This window comes from Schistocerca gregaria, chromosome 1 (assembly GCF_023897955.1).
Source record: "Schistocerca gregaria isolate iqSchGreg1 chromosome 1, iqSchGreg1.2, whole genome shotgun sequence".
NCBI lineage: Eukaryota > Metazoa > Arthropoda > Insecta > Orthoptera > Acrididae > Schistocerca > Schistocerca gregaria.
In genome coordinates, this window is record NC_064920.1 from 479,491,214 (window position 1) to 479,514,140 (window position 22,927).

General features: G+C 42.1%; 1 protein-coding gene across 2 annotated transcripts in view; it reads right to left on the reverse strand.

Moving 5' to 3' along the window:
• LOC126353476 (DNA ligase 1) overlaps positions 1-16,907 on the reverse strand; it is a 108,778-nt gene extending 91,871 nt beyond the window's left edge. Inside the window, exon 1 of one of the 2 annotated variants that reach the window (XM_050002766.1) lies at positions 16,826-16,907. In XM_050002766.1, coding sequence (XP_049858723.1) covers positions 16,826-16,845 — 20 coding nt within the window. In that variant the 5' untranslated portion in view covers positions 16,846-16,907. The remainder of the gene's footprint in view (positions 1-16,825) is intronic. The other variant, XM_050002767.1, reaches the window with a different exon arrangement.
• Between the last annotated feature and the right edge of the window lie 6,020 nt (positions 16,908-22,927).

A 22,927-nucleotide genomic window follows, 5' to 3' on the forward strand; every position in this document is an offset into this window, starting at 1 on the left:
GAAATTTGTCTTCAATGTGTTCCACAAAAATTAAAGGCTTGTTATTGGTGAATGTATCTCCATCAGTCCTGGTGCACACCAGATAGCGGACAAAAGGTTTCACCCGTAGCCGATGAGCCTGACCCTCTTGCCAGGGGGTAGCCACGAAAGGGAAGGCTGAAGGGGCAGGAGAAGCAGCACTGAAAGAATCAGTTCCGTTCAAAGAGACGGCCGTAGAAGAACGGACAGAGTTTTGGACCCGTATGTGTTCCATTTGCATAGCGTCCGCCCCGATACCACTCAATCCGATTAGGGGCTCTCCCCACGGGCACCACAGAGCCACAGCAAGGACCATTTGGCACGGCAGCCATTGCCGGGAGTTCCGATGCTCCAGAATGACAAGCAAACACTCCTAGTAGGTCACAGCTAAGGTATCAGAAGTGTGATCCCTGTGTGATCAGGGGTTCAACCAAAAGGGTACATAGTGACCCCACCACATGGACTTGCTACCATGCTGGCTATGTACCCTAGCATCATACGACGACTCAAAAGAAAAGATGGAAGGAACTAGGAGGGCACACTCCGGAGACACTAGGTAAGGTGCTACTCTCCAAATGGCTCACACTATGGAATAGAAATTTAGTAATAGAGTTCAAAATCCAGAGGGGACCAGATGATGCCAAGAGGATGAGGTAATTACTCAACAAAACCAAATCGCAAAGCCAACACAACCAGGAGGATACCGAAGCCAACATAAACAAGGACACCAAGAGAGGGAGAGGAGAGGGCAGAGGTGAAGAAGCAAGGACAGGAACAGAGAGGAAGGGAAAGAAGGAAGGCTGCAATAGCTCAGGGGCCCGTGCTCGCAACGCAAGTATTCACGAAAGTACCATGTGCCCCCTGGGGGTGTTCAAAGTTGGTAGACATGGGAGTCCGCTCCCTGATGACATCTGTTTGAACCAATGTACATACCCCTCCAGGCACAATCTTGGGGTCAGCACAGTTCCAACAGATGCATAATAACCATAGAGCACTGGGGGATAGACATCAGTTAAGCACATTTCTTGCAGAGCAATGCAAACTAAAGTTAAAAGGAAATAATATGTTGTTCCAGAATGTGGCAGTAATATATGTTAAAGTTTCATTGAATGATCACGTTGTGGGTGTCCAGGTTAGGGGTGAAGGGACGAGTAGGACTGGTTAGGCCTCAGGATCACTGCTTGTCACCAGTAGGGATGGTACCACATCAATGAACATTGGTTCCAAATTGGACTGTTTTGGGGTATCTGGTGCCTCCAAGGTCACACGAGTAGCTGTGTCCTATTTGATGTTGTTTTCATCCTCCTCCATTCCCTTCTTTGCAACATTGATGGCCAAGATTCTTTCAAGGGCCTTTCTGCAGTGGGCATGGGGATGGAAGAAGACTGTGCACCTCTGGACCTACAGGCAATAGATCCTTCAGCGATCAGCTGGTGTCTGGCCTCTTATCTGTTGGTTTCCAGTGAGAGGGATCCCAAGATGGAGCCCTGTCACTGGTAGATGTCAGAGGAGGAAGCTGATCTATGGTTGTTGTTGTTGTTGATGTGGTCTTCAGTTCTGAGACTGGTTTGATGCAGCTCTCCACGCTACTCTAACCTGTGCAAGCTTCTTCATCTCCCAGTACTTATTGCAACCTACATCCTTCTGAATCTGCTGAGTGTATTCATCTCTTGGTCTCCCTCTATGATTTTTACCCTCCACACTGCCCTCCAATGCTAAATTTGTGATCCCTTGATGCCTCAGAACATGCCCTACCAACCGGTCCCTTCTTCCTATCAAGTTGTGCCACAAACTCCTCTTCTACCCTACTCTATTCAAAACCACCTCATTAGTTATGTGATCTACCCATCTAATCTTCAGCATTCTTCTGTAGCACCACATTCCAAAAGCTTCTATTCTCTTCTTGTCTAAACTATTTATCGTCCATGTTTCACTTCCATACATGGCTACACTCCATACAAATACTTTCAGAAACGACAAATTTCTCTTCTTCAGAAACGCTTTCCTTGCCATTGCCAGTCTACATTTTATATCCTCTCTACTTCAACCATCATCAGTTATTTTGCTCCCCAAATAGTAAAACTACTTTCCTTCAAAGTCCTTTGCTGTGTCTGACAGAATTATAATGTCATCGGCGAACCTCAAAGTTTTTATTTCTTTTCCATGGATTTTAATACCTACTCCAAATTTTTCTTTTGTTTCCTTTACTGCTTGCTCAATATACAGATTGAATAACATCGGGGAGAGGCTACAACCCTGTCTCACTCCCTTCCCAACTGCTGCTTCCCTTTCATGTCCCTTGACTCTTATAACTGCCATCTGGTTTCTGTACAAATTGTAAATAGCCTTTCGCTCCCTGTATTTTACCCCTGCCACCTTCAGAATTTGAAAGAGAGTATTCCAGTCAACATTGTCAAAAGCTTTCTCTAAGTCTACAAATGCTAGAAATGTAGGTTTGCCTTTCCTTAATCTTTCTTCTAAGATAAGTCTTAGGGTCAGTATTGCCTCATGTGTCCCGGCATTTCTACAGAATCCAAACTGATCTTCCCCGAGGTCAGCTTCTACCAGTTTTTCCATTTGTCTGTGAAGAATTCGCGTTAGTATTTTGCACCTGTGACTTATTAAACTGATAGTTCGGTAATTTTCACATCTGTCACCACCTGCTTTCTTTGGGATTGGAATTATTATATTCTTCTTGAAGTCTGAGGGTATTTCGCCTATCTCATACATCTTGCTCACCAGATGGTAGTTTTGTCAGGACTGGCTCTCCCAAGGCTGTCAGTAGTGCTAATGGAATGTTGTCTACTCGCGGGGCCTTCTTTCGGCTCAGGTCTTTCAGTGCTCTGCCAAACTCCTCATGCAGTATCATATCTCCCATTTCATCTTGTCCTCAAGAACATCACCCCTGTATAGACCCTCTATATACTCCTTCCACCTTTCTGCTTTAACTTCTTTGCTTAGAACTGGGTTTCCATCTGAGCTCTTGATATTCATGCGAGTGGTTCTCTTTTTTCCAAAGGTCTCTTTAATTTCCCTGTAGGCAGTACCTATCTTACCCCTAGTGAGATAAGCCTCTACATCCTTACATTTGTCCTCTAGCCACCCCTACTTAGTCATTTTGCACTTCCTGTTGATCTCATTTTTGAGATGTTTCTATTTCTTTTTGCCTACTTCACTTACTGCATTTTTGTATTTTCTCCTTTCATCAATTAAATTCAGCATCTCTTGTTACTCAAGGATTTCTACTAGCCCTAGGCTGTTTACCTACTTGATGCTCTGCTGCCTTTACTATTTCAATCCTTAAAGCTATCCATTCTTCTTCTACTGTACTTCTTTCCCCCATTCCTGTCAATTGTTCCCTTATGCTCTCCCTGAAACTCTGTACAACCTCTGGTTCTCTCAGTTTATCCAGGTCCCGTCTCCTAAAATTCCCACTTTTTTCCAGTTTCTTCAGTTTTAATCTACAGTTCATAACCAATAGATTGTGGTCAGAGTCCACATCTGCCCCTGGAAATGTCTTACAATTTATAATCTGGTTCCTAAATCTCTGTCTTACTATTACATAACCTATCTGAAACCTTCTAGTATCTCCAGTGTTCTTCCATGTATACAACCTTCTTTCATGATTCTTGAACCAAGTGTTGATGATTAAGTTACAGTCTATGGTAAGGTGTAGGAATTGGTTCCCAAAGATGATGCTGCAGGAATCATCAAACAGGAGGGCAATAGGAAATCTGGTTTGGCAAAAACTGAGGTGGGGGGATAATGGCGGTGACTTTTGCATAATTGAGTGTCATGTCAACAGGGTGAAAGCATTCATATATTTTTTTCGCATGTCAATATATGACATGTATTCAATAGATTTATATTCCTGTACTGCCCTTTTTCTTTAAGACTATGCAAACTGGCACATCTGGAGGGTGGTGTTCCTTTCAACTGACACCTAAGGTGGTTGTGTGTAAGGAGTGATGGTCCACAGTTCCCACACTTACGATCCATGGCGCAGCAGGATGATGTATGACCAAAGCATAAACATTGGAAATGCCTAATGGGTCGTGGGACGTAAAGTTTCACGTCACCCCTGTACACCATGGCTTTAACTTTTTTTGGAAGGCCATTTCCTTCAAAGAAAGTGCCTGTATCTGTTTCATCACCTGTGGAATCTTTATGTATGCACCAGACAAAATATACACCTCACTATTGGAGATTAGCTTGTAGTTCCTCATCTGTCTGGAGTGTAAGGTCTCTGTGAAAGATGACTCCTTTGACCATAACACAAGTTTTATGTCAAGCAATGGTCACTGGTATGTCACCCAGACACTCACGTCTGAAGAACTGTAGACTGTACAGCAGAGACGGGGTTATTCAGCAGCAATCCACTGTGCATTTTTTTCACCTATGATTCAACTTACTCACATTTATCTTCAACCTGTTCCACAAAAAATAATGGTCTCATTGTGGTAAACGTGTCATCATCTACTCGGGTACTCAGTCTTGGTTATCGTTGTTTAAGCATCCAGAGTACTCTGCTAGTCCACAAAGAGTTACTCTACAACTGACATTGCAGTTGGCAATGAATAAGTTTCAACTCTATTTATACAGCAGCCCATTCACTGTTGTAACTGACCACAGTTCTTTATGATGGTTGACATCATCAGGATGACTGGCAACATGAACTTTGAAGCTTCAGGAGCATGAAGCCACAGTAGTACAATAATAGGAAAACAAACACAAGGATGTCAACTGCCTGATTCACTGGACAAAACTTACAACACTGGTGATATCCTACTTGCCAACAACTGCTACAACCGAACAAAAGAAGGTCCAGCATAACTGAAGCCCACAGGTGCCTTAAAATGAAGAAGCAGTCAAATCTGAATTCAGACTAATATATGGTACATCGTATACATTTGATTATGACCCAATGTGATGGAAATGGCTGCTCAACATACCAGTTTCTTTACAACCAGCCACAATGTCATATTTTCACAATGCTCCAAAATCAAACCATCCAGAATTTGGGAACAGCCTAAATATAAACATGGGAATAGAAGGAGCATTGTGTTCACCAACTGCCTCGCTTGCTACACTATCATCAAGGCTGTACTCACTGCTGAACACAAGAAACTGTATATCCGAATATACAAAAGTGTTTCTGTCAAAATTGGTGTCATAAATGGCTTCATGGTGTGACATCATACACAGAATGACAACAGCCAACCACCAAAAGACAAGTAGCCACATGGAACATTTTAATAAATTGGTATATATGTTCTTAATGTACAATGATATCAAAATATACAGGGCAAGGTACTACCCATCATGCATTCATATGCAATACAGCAAAGAAGTCACTACAGGTTCCATGCCACAATTCGTAAACTATGGGCGAGATGCTGAAAGAACAATTGTTCAAAATTGATGATGCTGAGTATTAATGCATCAAACAACTCATAACTGCAATGGCAAGATAAGGACATGAATTTTATAACGCTAAAGACTAATCTATAAGCTACAACCCAGATAGATTTTTAAGCCCCCCCCCCCCTAAAAGGTAAAACAATCAGAAATATATTTAAAGTCCTCACAAAATTATATGTCACTTGTCAAGCATCACTTATGAAGTTGAGAATGATCCTACAACAAGCACAGAGATATCGTCACCCTTATATTAGGTGCAGATTAATGATAGAGAGGGAATACGAAGATCAGCCTGTCAATAGCAATGCCACCATGAATATAACCCTATCCGAGTGTCACATTGATCATAAGGACATTACAACATAACTAGAATGGGAGCACGTATCATCGCCACCATAAGAAGGATCACTGACCACACAAGAGAGCCACAGTTTACTCTGGAACAGCGAGGCACTGTTTTGAGAGGAGTGGGAGGAATGGCATTGGCTGAACATTGTCCAATGAGCTGTAGTGGGGTCTCTAGTTACAACTCATTAATCCTGTAATCACAGAAGGTCAGACTATTGCATTTTGTGAATTTGACAATTTTCACTTCTCTACATTAACAGCTAGTTGCCAGTCTTCAACTATGTTGATGTTTTCATGATATAATGGGCTACTACAGTTATTCAGCAGAATTTCATCAGTTAAAAATCTGAAATTGTGACTGATTTATTAGTATATGTAACGTGAAAAACAATGGTACCATTACCTTCCCATGGAGCACACCTGTCAACTATTCATTTGAAGTTGAGTCATACGTCCACAAGTTTTCTATCCAAAACAAATGATTTGATATTCCCCTTAGAAAATGATATAACCCTTCCTTATCCATTTTGTGAATATGTTGACTTTTCTGTTTACCATTCTTGCCCTTTTTATCTTTGCGTCCATTGCCGTTACAGCTGAATCACGATAAATGGTCTCAGTCTCTATGTGAACATTCTCAAAATGGTCATGTACTTTTGATGCCAAACACAAATATATTTCTGCCGTGATTAAGAATTCTAAATCATCTGTTGTAGGTAATATCAGAGTATGCTTTTATACCCGTGCCACAGAAATTTGTCTCTCATCCATCATTAAGGAAGTTGTAATTTTCCAATCAACTGCAGATTGATTAAAGCATCCAAGGATTGCAGCATGACTTGGAAACATACAAACTATGGAATGAAGATTTACTCGGAAGTTATCAGTTACTGTAGTGGTTAATTGTGGCGGCTGATATAAGATTCCTGTTGATTACTACAGTTACTGGTTATAAGATACCACAGGTCAGCTTTAACTTGTGACGCAGTTGCACTACGTCTCAATGTGTTGTGTGTCACCATCGAGCCACAGTGTATTTGTTTTGGAGTCGAAGTGAAATGTTTTTGCAGAGGGCACAGGGTATCAAGAGGTGACACGCTCTAGCGGTCTAATCATGTGATGGCAGTGTGTTCATGAGGTATATGATTGTGTTTCATTTAATACACTACAGTCGTCATGTGGCGGAGTGTACCAAAGTATGTGATGTCACAATGGAATATATTGTGCAGACTGTTGTCATATAAAACAGATTATGTTGAAAAACTTAACCTGCACTCTTAGGTGCCCACATAACCACTGTGAAGTGGATCACTATTTTTAATTAAATCATGGCAGAAGGTAGATGGATCAATGTTTATTAATATATCAAACGTGTAACACTTATCATCTACCTTCTTCCACAATTTAATTAAAAAACACTGGCACACTTACGACGGTTATCAAAAACTATTTTCTCACGGGATACCGGCTCATCCTAACCGACTCTTCATTTGTCATGTTCACTCCCCATCATTCATCACAAATACACTAACAACTGCAGCAAGCAACAGTGTCGCCCTAACCGCCGTCTGCTTCACGTCTGCTGTGCAGCGAGCTACCTTAATTTAAGTATTATCTGTATTTTTCTTACTTGTCACTTCTTCTTCTGCGTGTTTTTGCTTTTAGGAAGCTTTAATAGTAGAGTGCTATTAAGTGTTCCATAGATCTCGTGTTTGTTTTGAATACAGTCAGAGAGAGTCCCTTTAGTCAGCCATAGTGCCAGTAGTGTCAGTGTCGCCCTAACCGCCGTCTGCTTCACGTCTGCTGTGCAGCGAGCTACCTTAATTTAAGTATTATCTGTATTTTTCTTACTTGTCACTTCTTCTGCATGTTTTTGCTTTTAGGAAGCTTTAATAGTAGAGTGCTATTAAGTGTTCCATAGATCTCGTGTGTGTTTCGAATACAGTCAGAGAGTCCCTTTAGTCAGCCATAGTGCTCGTAGTGCTAGTGTTTGTTTTCAATACCATCCAGAGACAGGTAGTGCTATTTTCCTTGTTTCTACAAGAAGTGGTTAGCAATCACAGTTTAGTCAATAATCAACCGCCTTTAGTGAATTAGCAGTCTAGTTAAAAGCTGATTAACACTCTATAGTAAATTGATTTCTTAGGATGGCTAGGATGTGTGGCTGCTGTGTACGGACGCAGGAGGAGCTGGCCACTCTTCGCGAACAGCTGAGCGTGTTGATGGCTGCGGTCAGCCGTCTTCAGGCTGCTGCCTCGGAGTGTAGCGGCAGTGGGGAGTCTGGTGCGTCGCATGGTGCACCCCAGGTGTTAGATGCTTCACCCACTGTCCCTGCTGTCGAGACATCTTCGCGGGTACCGGGCGCGGTTGGGCCACCCTCTCCCCAAGGGGAGTGGCGGGTTCAGCGGCGTTCGCGGCGCACGAGGCGGAGGGTCAATGTGGAGGCTGGCCGTGTGGCATCGCCCGCTCTGCCTGTGAGTGGACATGTGGCTGCTCCTTCAGCAAGGTCCGAGCAGGCACACGGGGGGAGGGGTTTATTAGTTATTGGGAGCTCCAACGTTAGGCGGGTGATGGAGCCCCTTAGGAAAATAGCGGAAAGGTCGGGGAAGAAGGCCAGTGTTCACTCTGTCTGCTTGCCGGGGGGTCTCATCCGAGATGTGGAGGAGGCCCTACCAGCGGCGATCGAGAGCACTGGGTGCACCCGACTGAAAATTGTTGCTCATGTCGGCACCAATGACTCTTGCCGTCTGGGTTCAGAGGTCATCCTCAGTTCGTACAAGCGGTTGGCGGAGTTGGTGAAGGTGGAAAGCCTCGCTCGCGGGGTGGAATCAGAGCTAACTATTTGTAGTATCGTTCCGAGAACCGATCGCGGTCCTCTGGTTTGGAGCCGAGTGGAAGGCTTAAACCAGAGGCTCAGACGATTCTGCGGAGAGCTGGGGTGCAAATTTCTCGACCTCCGCTATCGGGTGGAGAAATGTAGGGTCCCCCTGAATAGGTCAGGCGTGCACTACACGCCGGAAGCGGCTACGAGGGTAGCGGAGTACGTGTGGAGTGCACATGGGGTTTTTTTAGGTTAGAGAATTCCCTCCCTAGGCCCGACAAGACGCCTCCTGAGACGCGGCAAGGCAGGAGTAGGCAAAATGCAACAAGGAATAACAATATTAATGTGCTAATAGTAAACTGCAGAAGCGTCTATAGAAAGGTCCCAGAACTGCTCTCATTAACAAACGGTCACAACGCCCATATAGTACTAGGAACAGAAAGTTGGCTGAAACCAGACGTAAACAGTAATGAAATCCTAAACTCTGATTGGAATGTATACCGCAGAGATAGGCTGGACAGTGAAGGGGGAGGCGTGTTTATAGCGATAAGAAGTGCAATAGTATCGAAGGAAATTGACGGAGATTCGAATTGTGAAATGATTTGGGTGAAGGTCACGGTTAAAGCAGGCTCAGACATGGTAATTGGATGTCTCTATAGGCCCCCGGGCTCAGCAGCTGTTGTGGCTCAGCACCTGAAGAATAATTTGGAAAATATTTCGAGTAGATTTCCCCACCATGTTATAGTTCTGGGTGGAGATTTTAATTTGCCGGATATAGACTGGGAGACTCAAACGTTCATAACGGGTGGCAGGGACAAAGAATCCAGTGAAATATTTTGAAGTGCTTTATCTGAAAACTACCTTGAGCAGTTAAACAGAAAACCGACTCGTGGCGATAACATATTAGACCTTCTGGTGACAAACAGACCCGAACTATTTGAATCAGTTAATGCAGAACAGGGAATCAGCGATCATAAAGCGGTTACTGCATCGATGATTTCAGCTGTAAATAGAAATATTAAAAAAGGTAGGAAGATTTTTCTGTTTAGCAAAAGTGACAAAAAGCAGATTACAGAGTACCTGACGGCTCAACACAAAAGTTTTGTCTCAAGTGCAGATAGTGTTGAGGATCAGTGGACAAAGTTCAAAACCATGGTACAATATGCGTTAGATGAGTATGTGCCAAGCAAGATCGTAAGAGATGGAAAAGAGCCACCGTGGTACAACAACCGAGTTAGAAAACTGCTGCGGAAGCAAAGGGAACTTCACAGCAAACATAAACATAGCCAAAGCCTTGCAGACAAACAAAAATTACGCGAAGCGAAATGTAGTGTGAGGAGGGCTATGCGAGAGGCTTTCAATGAATTCGAAAGTAACGTTCTATGTACTGACTTGGCAGAAAATCCTAAGAAATTTTGGTCCTATGTCAAAGCGGTAGGTGGATCAAAACAAAATGTCCAGACACTCTGTGACCAAAATGGTACTGACACAGAGGATGACAGACTAAAGGCCGAATTACTAAATGTCTTCTTCCAAAGCTGTTTCACAGAGGAAGACTGCACTGTGCTTCCTTCTCTAGATTGTCGCACAGTTGACAAAATGGTAGATATCGAAGTAGACGACAGAGGGATAGAGAAACAATTAAAATCGCTCAAAAGAGGAAAGGCCGCTGGTCCTGATGGGATACCAGTTCGATTTTACACAGAGTACGCGAAGGAACTTGCCCCCCTTCTTGCAGCGGTGTACCGTAGGTCTCTAGAAGAGCGAAGCGTTCCAAAGGATTGGAAAAGGGCACAGGTCATCCCCGTTCTCAAGAAGGGACGTCGAACAGATGTGCAGAACTATAGACCTATATCTCTAACGTCGATCAGTTGTAGAATTTTGGAACACGTATTATGTTCGAGTATAATGTCTTTTCTGGAGACTAGAAATCTACTCTGTAGGAATCAGCATGGGTTTCGAAAAAGACGATCGTGTGAAACCCAGCTCGCGCTATTCGTCCACGAGACTCAGAGGGCCTTAGACACGGGTTCACAGGTAGATGCCGTGTTTCTTGACTTCCGCAAGGCGTTTGACACAGTTCCCCATAGTCGTTTAATGAACAAAGTAAGAGCATACGGACTATCAGATCAATTGTGTGATTGGATTGAGGAGTTCCTAGATAACAGAACGCAGCACGTCATTCTCAATGGAGAGAAGTCTTCCGAAGTAAGAGTGATTTCAGGTGTGCCGCAGGGGAGTGTCATAGGACCGTTGCTATTCACAATATACATAAATGACCTGGTGGATGACATCGGAAGTTCACTGAGGCTTTTTGCAGATGATGCTGTGGTGTATCGAGAGGTTGCAACAATGGAAAATTGTACTGAAATGCAGGAGGATCTGCAGCGAATTGACGCATGGTGCACGGAATGGCAATTGAATCCCAATGTAGCGAAGTGTAATGTGATGCGAATACATAGAAAGATAGGTCCCTTATCATTTAGCTACAAAATAGCAGGTCAGCAACTGGAAGCAGTTAATTCCATAAATTATCTGGGAGTACGCATTAGGAGTGATTTAAAATGGAATGATCATATAAAGTTGATCGTCGGTAAAGCAGATGCCAGACTGAGATTCATTGGAAGAATCCTAAGGAAATGCAATCCGACAACAAAGGAAGTAGGTTACAGTACGCTTGTTCGCCCAATGCTTGAATACTGCTCAGCAGTGTGGGATCCGCACCAGGTAGGGTTGATAGAAGAGATAGAGAAGATCCAACGGAGAGCAGCGCGCTTCGTTACAGGATCATTTAGTAATTGCGAAAGCGTTACGGAGATGATAGATAAACTCCAGTGGAAGACTCTGCAGGAGAGACGCTCAGTAGCTCGGTACGGGCTTTTGTTGAAGTTTCGAGAACATACCTTCACCGAAGAGTCAAGCAGTATATTGCTCCCTCCTACGTATATCTCGCGAAGAGACCATGAGGATAAAATCAGAGAGATTAGAGCCCACACAGAAGCATACCGACAGTCCTTCTTTCCACGTACAATACGAGACTGGAATAGAAGGGAGAACCGATAGAGGTACTCAGGGTACCCTCCGCCACACACCGTCAGGTGGCTTGCGGAGTACGGATGTAGATGTAGATGTAAAAGCCTCTGACACCACAAACTGGTATCCTGATCTAGGATTGAGGTATGATATGTTGTGCTCTAGTAGTTGTGATGGCAGTTACTGGTACCGTGGTCTAGGGTTGAGTTATATACACTGAAGAGCCAGAGAAACTGATACACCCACCTAATGTTGTATAGGGCACCTGCGAGCACGCAATGTGCCACAACACGAATTGGCATGGACTCAACTAATGTCTGAAGTAGTACTGGAGGGAACTGACACCATGAATCCTGCAAAGCTGACGATAAATCTGTAAGAGTACGAGGGGGTGGAGATCTCTTCTGAACAGCATGTTCCAAGGCAGACCAGATATGCTCAATAATGTTCATGTCTGCCGAGTTTGGTAGCCAGTGAAGTGTTTAAACGCACAAGAGTGTACCAGGAGCCACTCTGTAGCAATTCTGGACGTGTGGGGGTGTCAAATTGTCTGGTTGGAATCGCCCAAATCCATTGGAATGCACAATGGATATGAATGGATGCAGGTGACCAGACACGATCTTAAGTACATAGCCCCTTTCAGAGTCATATCTAGATGTACCTGGGGTCCCACAACTGCAAACGCCCCACACCACTGCGGAGACTCCAGCAGCTTGAACAGCCCATGCTGATATGCAGGGTCCACGGAGTTATGCGTTGTCTCCATACCCGTACATACCCATCCGTTTGACACAATCTGAAATGAGACTCATCCAAGCAGGCAACATGTTTCCACTCATTAACAGTCCAACATCGGTGCTGCCGGGCAAAGGCGAGGCATAAAGCTTTGTGTCATACAGTCATCAAGGGCACACAAGTGGGCCTTCGGCTAAGAAAACTTATATTGATGATGTTTCATTGAATGGATGGCCCAGCAATGAAATCTGCAGCAATTTGCGGAAGGGTTGCACTTCTGTCACACTGAATGATTCTCTTCAGTCATCGTTGGTCCCATTCTTGTGGGATCTTTTACCAGCCGCAGTGGTATCGGAAATTTGATTTTTTACCACACTCATATGGGAAAATCCCTATTTCATCGATACCTTGGAGATGGTGTGTCCCACCCCCCCGTGTGCTGACTATAACACCACCTTCAAACTCACTTTATTCTGGATAACCTGCCCTGTAGCAGCAGTAACCGATCTAACAACTGCAGACACTTGACTTATGTAGGTGTCACTAAGCCCAGCACAGTATTCTGCCTGTTTACAAATGTATGTATTAGAATGTGCATGCCCATACCAGTTTCTTTGGCACTTCAGTGTAGGTTAACTTGAGATTTGGATACCTTGATCCTATTGAGCGTTTTGTTGGATTTTATTTTTCAGTGCTTTTGAGTGAGCCCCTTCTTGAGTGCTGTGTCTTAAGAGTGTTGTTGTTTTTATTATTGAATTTTTAGTTTGTCTACACCCAAACCCCCTTTGCTCCGCAGTTGCCCTGCTAATTTAATTGGAAAGTCAGTGTACTGGTTCAATTGGTATTTGTATTTCTGCAGGTGTTATGATTGATGTTTTGGCGAGCAAGTTGGACACACTTGAAATGGGTGTTTGGCATGGTGATAACATCATTGCTCAAAGCAAATGGGTGGAATCCCAGCCTCCTGTAATTCCCACAACTGCTATCCAATGGACACTTTATCTTGTGTGTATAAGTAGCTTTGCTCAAAAGGTCACATTCCCAACAATGCCTGATTTTGGATTAAATCTTGGTAAAGCATATTACATGAGTTTCATAGTTGTCCGATAGTGCTGCAAGCTCTGGCACTTTTTTCTAAATGCCCCAAGTTATCAATAATCTCTCAATATTCTCATTTGCGGGAGAGGAGGGTTTCTCAAAGTGTGATATGAGAATTTCGGAAGTCTCAGCAGCAAAGTTTATTCTATATGGACATATCATCACTTGTTCCCAAAAAATTTTTGTGAATACCACACAATTGTTCAATGCACAATTTTATCAAGTCATCAAACTCTCATTTGGGCATAACAGTTACCCCCAAACCAGAAGTCATCAAACACTCATTTGGGCATAACAGTTACCCCCAAACCAGAAGTCCACGGCCACACTACTACAGACTTCACAGCTTCACCAGAAGCAAGGCTGGTTGTTTTCACTTTTTTTCTCATTCGTTGGAACGATACAATTCCATAATACTCTTTAAATAAATCTGTCCGGCATCAACATCCCTCCCTCCACTAACACCTAACAAAAACGCCAAACATGTAAACAAAAAAATTAATTCATAACTCTCTGAAGAAACTTGCAAACCTTACACCCTGAACTACAAACACTGCCAATGATGCATCCACTGACCTCACAAAAGGGCCCTATCTGCTTCCTTGAAGTACATCAGATGCTACATTCACTTCCAAATTACTCAATTATATTTGTCAGTCAGCCTTCAATGCATTTACATCTATATGACTACTTTGCAGCTCACACTTACGTGCCTGCAAGCACACACCTGCCCTCATGTTTAGTAGGCAATAGTGTGGACCTGCTCAGCAGGGGATTACGGAAGTGTCCGATTCCACCCATCTGCTTTTACCCCCGACGTCATGAATATGGTGGAAATAGCTATTCCAAGCACCTCTAATATGGCGCCTATGATGTCACAACATACACAAACACACACACAGCAAAAGAACACGACAATATGTACAAATAAGACAATAACATCTCCCTCCAAAAATACAATCAAAGTAACGGGATAACTGCGGGAAATTGGGGGTTTTAGGGAGGGGACAAGCTAAATATAACAGTAAAGAAACACACACACACCATGATCCCAAAACACACAAAATGACGAAAAAAAATAGAAAATCTACAGGAATCACACACTTCCCTTGACCTATATAGGACAACCGCAGCTCACATTACCAAAACACCAACGCCTGCAGGAAAAACTATGCAAATCTGAATCAGACATTTCCCTTGACCACAGCTGATGATACCAAAATGCCAATACTTACACATAAAACTATGAAAACTGTAATCAGTCATTTCGCTTGACCTATATAGGTCAACCACCAACAAATTCTTGCGAGCACACGCACAGGGGGCCATCAAACACAACAAAACTTCATCTACAAACACAACCAACTCATAAACTCCCCGCCGTAATGACGTCACACACAACACCCTTACGTCATGGGGCAAAGCAGACGGGTGGAATCGGACACTTCCGTTGACCCATCAGCAATACAAATGAAGACACACTGTTTCAGTGTGTGCTCTGATACAAAATTTTGCATACCATTAACAGAGTACGCTACATTTAACACAAAAAGGCATGTTCATTTCTACAGGGGAGTTTTTCAGTCTCCAGGAAGATCATCGCAAGCAATTATACATTATGTTCAATCATTCAAGAACACACAAATCTTTGAGCTAGCTATGTAATTTTGCACATTTCAATAACAGATGAGATGATAAAAACCAAATAAAAATGCTGCTTCCTTCAATCATTTCTCCACTGAAGTTGTCATACATGTGGGATCACAAAGAGATGGAACAAGCATGCCTGAAGGCTCAAATTATGAAACATGAAGAGAGATATACTGCCTGTTTGAGGATCTTCACTTTCTATCTCATCAGTCCTTCATTTTTCACTGAAGTGAATATAATGTATGCCAGTGTAGTCAGATTTACTCTTGTATCCCCACTACGGTGGTGAACCAAGGAGGCAGGACTGGAAGCTGAAGTCACATGACAGTTCCAATGTACACACATCAGTTTCAAAGCTGCAGATGTTTCACAAAGTTGTGTTCGTGATAACCAATTTTTAAATACTGGCATACTCTTGCTTATGTTATCTCCATAGCTGACACAGGGTTGGTGCAGAAGTAGCCAGTGGGAAATTTCTTGCTTTCTTACTTGCTCAAAAGCCATCAGAACCCGGAGACACTAATTACCAGGATCAATTTACAGTTAACAAGGAGTGAATTAGCAAGTGCGCACATGCTTGCAAATTATTTCTGTGAAGGCTTTCATGTTGCCATCGAACACCTTGGCCTCTGTTGAAATGTTGATCTTGTTATCTTCAACACTGAGGTGAATGCTAATCCAAGATACTGACTCACCTTGGAATCCAGCTTGGTCCATGGCTTTTGAACAATGATGGTAAATAGTATGTCTACAGACTTCTGTGTTGGAATTTTTAATAATGAAAGACTACAATTATCAATGAAGCCTCTGTTGTGCATAGGCTCAAAACTATTACGTAGTAACGCAATGGCAGGTGAAAATTACAGTATTTTGATCTTGACACTGTGCCTACAAATATCCAACCACAAAACAAGTGCGAAACGTCAGAAAAATGTAGTGAAGCTATAGCACAATTAACGAAAATGGTTTATAACTGACATAATTAAGGACTGACTGTATCTCCCTAAATACAAACTCACCAAGTATCTTATATACCAAAGTACAACGCTGAGTTCAATCAACAAATGAGCTAACACTCCCGTTGTTGAATATCCGAAACCCGCAAACAGTGTTTCAATAATATATATCATTGGCCATACGAACGATTGTATTACACTACGAAGAAGTGAACATTTGAACGTATCACACATACATTATCATGACACCCAAAACAGCATGCAAACCTCTGCACAGGAACACACACTCTACTCTCAACGAGAAACTTAGGTTAAAATAACTAGTTGTCTTGACAGACTTATCTGTAACGTTGCCGGAGGTCCCGGTTAGAATGGATGGTAACAGTCTCATTGAGAGTTGCCGAGGTCAACGAAATTACTATAAAAAACATACTTGTGGTGGTATGTACCTTAACCCCTATTAAAAAATCGTCATTAACAACACGTTACTGTCGCCGTATTGTTTACGGAGCTTGTCACATGCTTCCTACGTCACTAGTCAAAGCATAAGAATCGTATCGAACATTCTTCTATATCGGGACATATATCGTATGTCAAGAAAACAATTTCACAAACAGCCTTACTGGCACAATGAAATATCAAACACTAATCAAGCTAAGCATCAACAATACTAATAGACAATGTCACAAATGTCAAAAACACCACTGAAAAGTGTGATAAATATTTATTTATGCAAAGTACTTACGTTATTGATTTTTGGGACATTTTGCTTTCACTGCCTTTTCCCGCCACATCAAAACACAGTACACACGCATTACTGAGATGATCAACATGAAAGATATACATACTATGTTTGCGCCGGACAAAACAGAACTTCATCTTTGGTTAGAAATCGATAAACTCAAGGTACGCGTGTAATTTAGAAGCTAGAAAAGAGACAATTACTTACATTTTGACTCTAAAGAACTGCAGTGGCTGCTCCGCTATGGACAGCGGAGTCTTAACCAAAATATTAAAACATTGGCGACTATCGCCAATATTGCACATAGCCCACACCCGGCGGCTATGTACAGGCTAAATAGAGGGGGACTGTCTCACGCAGTAAAACGCCAGGTTGAACTGACGTTTCGGACCGGAAATAGACATCACGTGCTTGTACCCAACCCGCTACAGGGAACACAAGGCTGCGCGTGTTCTACCATTCTGAACGTAGCCACTAACACGTATGCTACTCTTGCCTAATGTCATATCACCTGGTGATTCTGGTTTCTCTTGTTTTCTTTCTTTTTTTTGCTAGTTGTTTTATATTTTCTGTTGCAATTTACAAATTTTTGTACAGTTTACAACATCAAAGAGATAAATACAGTACGCAGGTTCAGAATGATGTAGGTCGCAGTAGTTATTCGGAGCTGAAGAGGCTTGCACTGAATAGTGTGGACAGATGCATCAAACCAGCGTTCGAACTGAAGATCGCAACAACGCTTTTTAGCGCCATAATTATCGCTATTTAAATAGTCTGCTATCCATTGTCTATAACGTCAGTTTAAAAAAGGAAGTCTTCATAATGTAACACACAATGAATGTAGAATACCTAAACCCTTAAATAGGCGATTACGTGTATTTCTAAGTTTGCGCTCTTTATGATCTTTTTACGTATTCTGAAAACTTGTTTAGCTGCTGCTAAATCACCCGAGCGAATGACCCCACATTTGAGGTGGAAATAAAACAAGCATAATAGAAATTCTTATTTGTTTTTTCACACGATATTCGTATTTTAAATAACACTGACGTTGATGCTGTTTACATTTACGATCACAAACTCAGTGACAGAATTAATAAATATGTTCAGTCAGACGGCTAGTCATATACCTCGATCTCAAACTGAAATCGTAGGCACACACGTAGCAGGTCTATAGGACACTATAAAAGTGGTTTCATCCTTCACAAATTAGGAACCATTGTAAGAGAAAAAGTGTTGCTTACATGCTACACTTTCTTCTGTTAAAATTTTATTTTTGGCATTGGTGCCTCTTAACCATTTGGATTTTGTAGAGGTGAAAGAGCAAATCTTGGAGTAAAATTCTTTCCTTTCTGTTTGAAATCACAAGAGTAGCGCTATGCCGACGCGCTGAGCGACATTGGTTTCTCTCAATGGCAACTCTTACACATTCGAAGTTTTCAGGTATGTGCACAGTTTTGGGTCTCTCAGTTTCCTTCTTCGCCATTGACGCCATCTCCTCAAAGTTCTCAACCCACTTTTTAATCGCACAGGCAGACGGCGCCGGCCGATTCCGTTTAATGTTGAATTGGTTGCGGAATGCACGATGTGCTAGCTGGTACGAACTATCGTTTTGACAGCATACGTACGATGCTGTGGGGTCCAGCGCTACATTATAACTACATGCTACTTCGCGCCAAACGTAACTGACGCTATCCTCTCCACCTCTCTCCGACGCAGACTGATTCACGTGCTTTTTAAAATCGCTCGATATTATGCATCACCGTATATAACCACTAGAGAGAAATCTAAGAACATTTTTATGCCTTTCTCTTTCACTTATATTCCTATTGCGTGATAAATTCATATGTCATTCGCACTTACTAGGGCAGTAATACAGTCGACAATGGAGTCTTCAGGTGGTTCTAGTTGTGATATAATTTCACTTGCTGCATCTGGTATCTGCATGTTAATATTACATGATATACGTCAGCTTTTTCTTCACTGTATGAGTGCTCGTTAGTGAACCGGAAACTTTAATTTTGTAAACATGACTGGGGTGCCAGCCATGTTCTAATCGTGTTCCTGTTATGGAGTTCTGGTGCTGTTTACTCACTCTATTTTCATTAAACTACGGTTCCTTCAGCAGTTCCAACCAAATACAGGCATAAATCTTTCTTTGTTCCTTTGGGTAATCGTCCACTGTCTCCTTTTTTCTTCCTCTGCTTGGAGGTGGAATGTGATTTGAGTTGTACTTTCTTTGCTATATCTCTCGGATGTTTTGTTTCCAACGTCATTTGATCTGCAAGACGTTTACATCAACATCAATTTTTCTTGCAGTATGAATCATACTCAATACACACTGACAGAAAAAAATTGAATACAAAAAAATTATTAACGCAGGCTAACGAAATTTCGGTAAGACATTTATCTAGGTAACATATTTGTGAGATTAATATTGCAAGATCACAGGTTAACGCATTACAAAAGTGAAATGCTGGTACATCAGTGTAACCGCCAGAATGTTGAATGAAAGCATGCAAACGTGCATGAATTGTGTTGTATGGGTGCCAGATGTCAGTTTGTGGGATGGAGTCCCATGCCTGTTACAGTTGGTTGGTCAGTGCAGGGATGGTTAATGCTATTAGTGGATGACGCTGGAACTGTTGTCCGATAATATCCAATATGTGCTCGACTGAAGACAGATCTGATGATCAGGCAGACCAAGGGACATGTCAACACTCTGTAGAGCATGTTGGGTTACAACAGCAGTATGAAGGAGAACGTTATCCTGTTAGCAGAGACCTCATAGAATGCTGTTCATGAATGACAGCGCAACAAGTCGAATCACCAGACTGTCATAAAAATTAGCAGTCAGGGTGCGTGGGATAACCATAGGAGTACTACTGTTGTCATACGAAATCGCACTCATGACTACCAACCCAGGTGCAGGCCGTTACTGACACCGAGACAGAATCAGATTTCGTTTTAAAAATCACAACAGACCTCAACTGCCCACCACTGAGCTCTGGCTTGTCACCACTGAAGTCGCAAATGGCGCTGGTTTGGGGTCAGTTGAATGGACGCCACAAGACATTGGACTAAGAGCTGTACTTGAAGTAGATTAGATTTATTTCTAAGCTGAAATAACAATACTAATAGTATAAATATATACAACACAACATTTGTTTCTATTAAAAAATTCGTCAATGGTGTAGAAGGAGGTGGCCACTAGTAAGTCTTTCAGGCTCCTTTTAAACTGATCTCTATTTGTAACTAAATTTTTTTATGTTTGCTGGCAAATTATTGAAGATGAGTGTTCCTGAGTAGTGGACCCCTTTTTGAACTAAAGTGCATAGGTATTGTGCATAGGAACTGAGCTGTTTGTTGGAAAAAGAGATATGTTATTTAGGACAAATTTCATTAAGGAGTAAATATACTGAGAGGTAGTAGTTAGTATACCCAGTTCTTTGAAGAGGTTTCTACAAGACGGCCATGAGTTTACTCCACAAATAATACGTATTACACGCTTTTGGACTCTGAAAACGTTTGTTTGACTTGAAGAGTTACCCCAAAATATTATACCATATGACATTATGGAATGAAAGTAGGCAAAGTGTGCCAGCTTTTGCACTTTTATGTCGCCTATGTCTGCTAACTCTCGAATTGCAAATACAGATTTGTTAAGGCGTTTCTGCAGTTCTGTGGTGTTCTCCTCCCAACTGAATTTATTACCAAGTTGTAATCCCAGGAATTTAAGACTGTCAACCTCTTCTATCTGCTCTTCTTCGTACTTTACGCATATGCTTGGTGGAAACCTCTTACAGGTTCTGAATTGCATATAGTGAGTCTTTTCGAAGTTTAATGTCAGTTTGTTGTGTCACTATGATACCAACTGCTGCTCACATTGCTGCTGCAGATGCAGTACCGTGTGGCAGAGCCATATGCCAAACACGATGGTCATCCTTCTCGGATGTGCTACATGGCCGTGTGGAACCAGTCTTCTTCCGACCGACATTCTCGTGAACACCGTTGCCAGCCGTCTTGTACAGCAGCCACATTCCTGCCAAGCGGTTATATAACGTTGCGGAAGAAACATTGCTTCTTGTAGCCCTATTACACGACCTAGGTCAAACTCAGTGAGGTGCTGATAATGGCTCTTTGTCGTCTTGACGAACATCAGCTCACCACATCCAACCTCACGAGAACTACAGCGTGTGTTTAAAGTAAACCTGATTTTCATTATCATAGTGGTGGCGCTACGAGCTCCACTCTTACGTTGCTGGCACTAAATATGAATAGACATCAACTTTAAGAAGTCTAAACACGCCCACAAACTTTTCGTTTATATCACACAATTCCTTCTTGAAGTTGAGATTTTTTTCCTATCTGTGTATCTTGTACTTAACCAGGAGTAGTTGTGTTCTGATATGAAGTTTGAATCCTCAAGAGAGCACTTTCAGAGTCTGTTCAAATAATAACTTTTTGAAATTCATTCCATATTGAGTAGGTGTCTGCCTCATGAATTGCTAGTATTTCCACAGTATAGATGAATGTTTCATTAGATATGTCATACTTTCCCATTAAGGGTTTAAGGTTCGATTCCTGGCGGGGTCAGGGATTTTCTCTGTCTCGTGATGACTGGGTGTTGTGTGTTCATCATCATCGTTTCATCATCATTGACTCGCAAGTCGTCGAAGTGGCGTCAACTATAAAGGACGCAATATGGCGGCCGAACTTCCCCGCAAGGGGCCTCCCAGCCAACAATGAGATACAATCATTTCATTTCATTTCACTTCCCCTTTTACAACGACTGTCTGGTTGGTGATAACATAGCCCTTAAAGACATTCTTGCTGATCAGTATTGTAGTTTGTCCAATTCCTTTAATTATTATTTTGGAGTATTCCCATAGGAGACACATCCATAATCTAGTACAGAAAGTATTAACAACCTGTGGGGAATCACAAGAGTCTTTTTCCCAGCTCCCCACCACATGTGTGTGACAGATCAGAGCATGTCCAGTCTTTGATTAATTTTTGACATTACATAGTCCCTACTTCTATGTTAATATAATCTGCTGTCTAGATATAACCCTAAGAAACTGACTGATAGTTTATTGGGAAAAATAGGCAGACACAATAGCATATTATCTGGTGTTGATACCAGCATTTTCCTTGTGATTTCTCTGCTGATAGCATGAGCCCATCATTTGGTGACTATTTGTGTAACGCTCTTATCTCATCAATAAGCCTCAAATAATTCTCCCTTAAATATGATGAGTTCACAAATTCAGGTACCATCTATGTAGGGTAGACTTTTGTATTAGAAGAAAATATATATTTGGGGCCAGCTATATCCAACACAAAAAATAGGACTAAGAATGCCACCTCTGAAATTGTCCTTCAATACAACTGCGAGGACCAAAAAGTGTGTAATCCTGCTATTGTACATACTGTATCCATTTCTACAGTATGACATAGATACTGTGGTGCCAGCATCTCGTGGTTGCGCGGTAGCGTTCTCGCTTCCCATGCCCGGGTTCCCGGGTTCGATTCCCTGCGGGGTCAGGGATTTTCTCTGCCTCGTGATGGTTGGGTGTTGTGTGATGTACTTAGGTTAATTAGGTTTAAGTAGATCTAAGTTCTAGGGGACTGATGACCATAGATGTTAAGTCCCATAGTGCTCAGAGCTATTTGAACCATTTTTTTTGATACTGTGGTACATATTTTTGACTGGCATGTAATTTGGAGTTTTTGCATGAGGACTGGAATCTCCATACTGTCAAATGCTCCGCTTACATCAAGGAAAGCTATCGGTAAATCTTTTTGTACCAGAAATGTATGTTCAATGTCTAATTCAGGACACTGAGATTATCCATAGCGTTTGTCTTTTCCCGAAAACCATATTCTGCTTGTGGTATCTGGATGTTTTTCTAACCACCATTCCAAATACTGGCAATCAGTTTAGACGTCTTACACAGGTGCGACAGCAAGGAAATCGGCGATAGGGAGAGGCAGTAGTGGATCCTTTACCAGTTTTAGGATAAGAGTGACTATACGGGGTGATGTACGAAGATATGCCAATGTTTTAATATGTTACTCCACAAGTAAAATTAAAGAAAAAAGTTC